Here is a 5,154-nt window from a genome sequence, read left to right on the forward strand (position 1 = left end):
TCAAAACATATAGAGTGTAAATAATTTCCTCAAGGCATTTTATCCAACGCTCTAACTATTCTGTCAACTTGATATTACAGTTCTGATATCTTAAAAACCAAGCCCTCTATTTTTTTGCTGCTGAGGACGATAAGCTCCAAAGCAAATAACTGTCCAAAAAGCAGTGTACTCAGCAAGCCAAGTCACTGAAATTACATATCAGAGATATCTGGTTCTATGGTGATTGCCATAAATACGAGAACAACAACAGTTATAATAACAGCAATTACATCGATAATAATAATGATAACTTTGCCGTCCGCGCTTACAGAATTAACCAGAACGAGTGAAATCGAAAGCTCTGAGAAGTGAAATAGAAATAATAATAATAATAATAATAATAATAATAATAATAATAATAATAATAATGGCTTCAGATTTTGGCACAAGGCCAGCAACTTCGAGAAGGAAGTAAGTCGATTACATCGACTACTTCGGCCTCAGTGGAATTTGAACCCAGAACGTAATGACGGACGAAATGCTGTGTTTTGCCCGGAGTGCTAACGATTATGCCAGCTAACAGTTGTAGTAGTAGTAGTAGTAGTAGTAGTAGTAGTAGTAGTAGTAGTAGTAGTAGTAGTAACAACAACAATAACTGATAAAAATGTATAACTTCGGCACACGGACATGTCCGCATATCATGTAGGAGGAGGCGTATGGTTGATGAAGTCAGTTTCTGGATATTTGATTGGTTCTTTATTCCGTCGATCCCCAGAACAATAAAAGGTAATATAGATCTCGACAGGATTGGAAAGCGAGAATGTATACGCACATAGCTAAATATCACATAGCATTTCGTCCGCTGCTTTAACGACTCTTGCAAACTAAATCCCCTTTAAAAATATTCATTGATTTTTTTAACATTGGCACATGACCACAAAACTTGATTGGGTGGGTGGGTGGTCACTCTTTTCATTAATCACGACGATTGACTCGTACATTTCTTTTAACGACATTGGAAAGATGTGAAGCAAATTAACGGAGTCAATTTCACAGACTAACGATACAACAAATATAGAATAACAATGGCTTCATCAAAATCAACATCATCATCATCGTCGTCGTGGTCGTGGTGGTGGTCGTCGTCGTCTTCGTCGTCGTCGTCATCCTCATCCTCATCCTCCTCATCATCATCATCAAACAACAACAACGAAAAGAATTACAACAACAGTATAAAGAGCAACTGAATTATTTGGATCGATTATTATTCTCTATGGCGTTAGGATCTTTACAAGCACATTTGTCCGAACACGTTGGTGAAACCAACTGAATTTTGCCTCCTCTTACCGTCGAAAGGCAACAATCACCTTGGTCCCATGCACAAAAGGGTCGATTGTTAGAGCTGTCACACCAGCCGTCTTTTAAGGCCCTCTGAAATATAGTTAAAAATTGATTATTGATACTAAATATTAAAAAGGTGTAACAAATTATATAGATTTAGAATACTAAAGATTCTATCAAAATATCATACTTTCGAGGAAGTCAGTCTGGACGGAAATATTCCATTTACGACCACTATTAAATTGAGTACGGAACGCCAACATTAGATATCTCAAAATACAAACTGATACAATTGTTATTATTGTCTTACTCCAGATCCATATGGATAGAACAATGTTCTAATGAAAGGAGACCAGGCCGTGCTCGTTCTTTCTTTTAGATATATTGTATCTAAATGAGAATATCCAAAGTGTTTATCAATGTTTAAGACAGCAACGTATGATTGAAGGGAGATTTGACTTTCATTTCTAGGACAATGTGTGACAACATATATGATTGCCTTCATTTCGTGTGGCCACGCTTATAGATGGAGCAGATAATATAGGAATTTCTGACCTTGAAGTTGTTAATCAAACGTTTATTTATTTGATAGATTGCGACCCTGTTCATTGTTTATACCCGAGATAAAATGGTATGCAACATGCTGCTAAAGTAGTTAAAAACAATGAAACAATTTTCCCCTTTATATTTCATGATTAGGGGACTAACACTAAAAACAAGAAGGCGATAGGAAAATAACCATCGTGCTGCTTATTTGAGTTGAAAAAATACTTAGTCAGATCGTATGACTACTTTCTGTCTGATATCTGAACATAAAATAATGCACAAGTAGTCTTCACATGCAATGGAATATTTATCTGAATATCAAAATAGACTGAAGTAACTGATAGATTTTGGTTTCAAGTTGAACATCCGTCAACGGTTGAGAGAGAACCCATTCAAAAGCTACCTACTCCAGCACAACAGATCATTCCGTCAGCGCCAATTTGTACATAGCACAGCACTTTCGAATTGCATTTTAAAATCAAGAACGAAGGTGAGACCAACATCATCAGACGAACACATGAATTCAAAATAAGATCAGTTATGGTTTCAGTTTTAGCAGAGAAATTTCACACCTATTAAAGCCTTATCACAATTTTATATTTTGTAAGAAACGAACTAATGTCTAAATGCACACATTCAAAATCTTCCTGCAAATTTGAAGAGTCAGTCACCTCCTGATGCATGACAAACAACAGTCAATTCCCATCTCCCACCGCTAGCAGTTATTCTATATCTTATTTCAAACAGGCTGACGTTTATGGTCGATCAAAGAGTCGATTGAGAGAAACATAATCGACGTACAACACACACACACACACACACACACACGTACACACACACACACACACACGTACGCACGCACATATACATACGTGTATATAAGTATATATGTATATGTGTGCCCTCGCCTGTGTCCATTTATCTGAGTTTACTTTTGTGCATGTGTGTGTATTTATATGTGCCTGTGTGATAGCGCTCGTAATGACTGGCGTAAGAGAAAATAGTCCAATCTGACAAGACTATCGTAGAATAGTCTTCTTTCAGCTACCAATTTTGCCCCTATTTTAATAGCAACATTCATACATATCAACATGGTTATAAGAATGAATTCCGACCTGTCCATGATAAAAACTCGTTCTCCCTCTGTGTGTGTGTGTGTGTGTGTGTGTGTGTGTGTGTGTGTGTGTGTGTGTGTGTGTGTGTGTGTGTGTGTGTGTGTGTGTGTGAGGGAGAGGGAGGAAGAAAGAGAGAAGAAACTACATATCTATGAGCCAATGTTTGGAGTGAGTTGGTAATCGCAATCATTACCAATAAATGCAAGGACCTTATTGTTACTCCTGGATAGTTGTGTTTCTAGCGCCCTTTGATATATATTGGTGCAATGCTTCAATGTGCACAAGGTAAATCTAATACTTGTGATGCAGTTTCCGAGTGATGCTTAAGTAATTGTGGCAATTTTGAAACTTTTCTTAGTGTTCTTCATGACTAGAAAGAACGAGTTATAAGCACATTTCCTTGATACTTTGCCTTTTTTAAGGAGGTGTCATCAAAACTGAATAGGTTGCTATTCACCTCTTAAACGTTCGTATTAATAGAATCAGTATGTGTTTAGTCTGAGTTGTTTAGGTTGCATATTGATCAAACCTCTGCACGAAAAGGCTAAAGAGGCCGTAAATGCTATTAGATGCACAATAGTTTGTGTTGTTAGAAGCAAATTTCTATAAAGCAGTGCAGTTTCCTCTCCAGCCTCGCATCTTTCGTTAATTTTTGGTCTGATTTCTTTTACTGTTCCCCGTCCCACAAAGAAAACTAATCACAAACACGCGTATTTGAGTAAGCGTCCGCAAAGACACAGCGTGAGGTAATGGCGGATAATTCGTGGAAACCATTGAATTTTATTAAACCAGTTTTCACTTTACACTTTTTACTATCATATCTGATATATACATCTATAAAATTGTGTTTGATTTATTTAAAACAATGAACAAATTCATCGAGAACTGAAGATGAATAACTGTAGCTAGCGGAAGGTTGTTCTTCTTTTACCCAAAATAAAATTGTTGTTTACGTACCACTTGGCATATCTGTTTGCATGTAATATCGCTTGGATTAGGATACCAACGTAAAATACCGGTGCACGTTAACTTCACATTGTAGTCCTTGTTGGTGAAAGTCGTACCATTCATGTTGGGTAAAACTGGTTGAAACATCTGACTATTGCAAGTAATTTCACAAGTGGATCCTATATTAAACAACGGAAAAATAATAAAATAATAATAATGTGATAAAACAATAATGCTAAAGAAAAATAATGCTTTATTTGACAAGAGGAAAGCAGTCGAGGAGACTATACAAAGAGTGGATCACAGAAACCAGTAAGAGCTCATACAAGTCGATTATGAGAAAATAAGCATGGGATAAAAGAACGTTGTGATATAAAATGAAACATCCCAAACAGCAAGCTAGCCAAGGATGCAACTTCAGATATCTAAGGTCACACTTATTCAGCATTGTCCTCAACCATACATACAAGAACATGCTGATATTATGTCCACTCTTCATGACGTAACCTCTGTTCGCAGTAAATTTCTATAAAGCAGCACATTTTTCTCTCCAGCGTCGCATTTTCGTTAATTATTGATATGATTTCTTTTACTGTTCCCCGCCCCACAAAGAAAACTAATCACAAACACGCGTATTTGCGTAAGCGTCCGCGAAGACATAGCGTGAGGTAATGGCAGATAATTCATGGATACCATAGAATTTTATTGAATCAGTTTTCACCTCACACTTGTTACTATCATATCTGATGTATACATTTATAGACATCAGATTGCATGAACCAAAGACAGATCAAGGACAAGGAAGATATAGTTAATAATTGCTTTTGTAAATCTGCACAATGCATAATTAATTTTTTTAGTAGCCTTTTGAATAATAATTAAATTATTGCTTAAATGGCTATTCAAGCAGAGGGTTTGATTTAGATCTTCCATTGATTCAATTTAGACCAAAAAAAGATCATCTAACACAACCTGACAGTTGATAATCATAGTCGACATCGGCCAATCATCAGAGGCAAGATTGCGTTTTCGTAACTCGCTATGTACTAGATGGACAAGGTGAATGGGCATCGTTCAGATTGATTCTGAAACTTTTAATCCTGGAACCCTGAAACTAAAGTTAAATTTACCTAGAAACCCTCCCGCACGATATGGAATATAAGAAGGCTATGTAGGCATACTCGAATATTACTATGCACATGGTCTCTATGAACCCCTAATCTGT

The 5,154-nt window shown here is 36.5% G+C and overlaps 1 protein-coding gene across 1 annotated transcript in view; it reads right to left on the bottom strand.

Moving 5' to 3' along the window:
* Positions 1 to 1,092: 1,092 nt before the first annotated feature.
* LOC106882841 (pappalysin-1) overlaps positions 1,093 to 5,154 on the bottom strand; it is a 158,025-nt gene continuing 153,963 nt past the window's right edge. Inside the window, exons 21-22 of the mRNA XM_052969768.2 lie at positions 3,939 to 4,108; positions 1,093 to 1,410 (exon numbers count right to left, since the gene is read on the bottom strand). Coding sequence (XP_052825728.2) covers positions 1,228 to 1,410; positions 3,939 to 4,108 — 353 coding nt within the window. The 3' untranslated portion in view covers positions 1,093 to 1,227. The remainder of the gene's footprint in view (positions 1,411 to 3,938; positions 4,109 to 5,154) is intronic.

Source organism: Octopus bimaculoides, chromosome 1, assembly GCF_046866305.1.
Source record: "Octopus bimaculoides isolate indiv1 chromosome 1, ASM4686630v1, whole genome shotgun sequence".
Classification (NCBI taxonomy): Eukaryota; Metazoa; Mollusca; class Cephalopoda; order Octopoda; family Octopodidae; genus Octopus; species Octopus bimaculoides.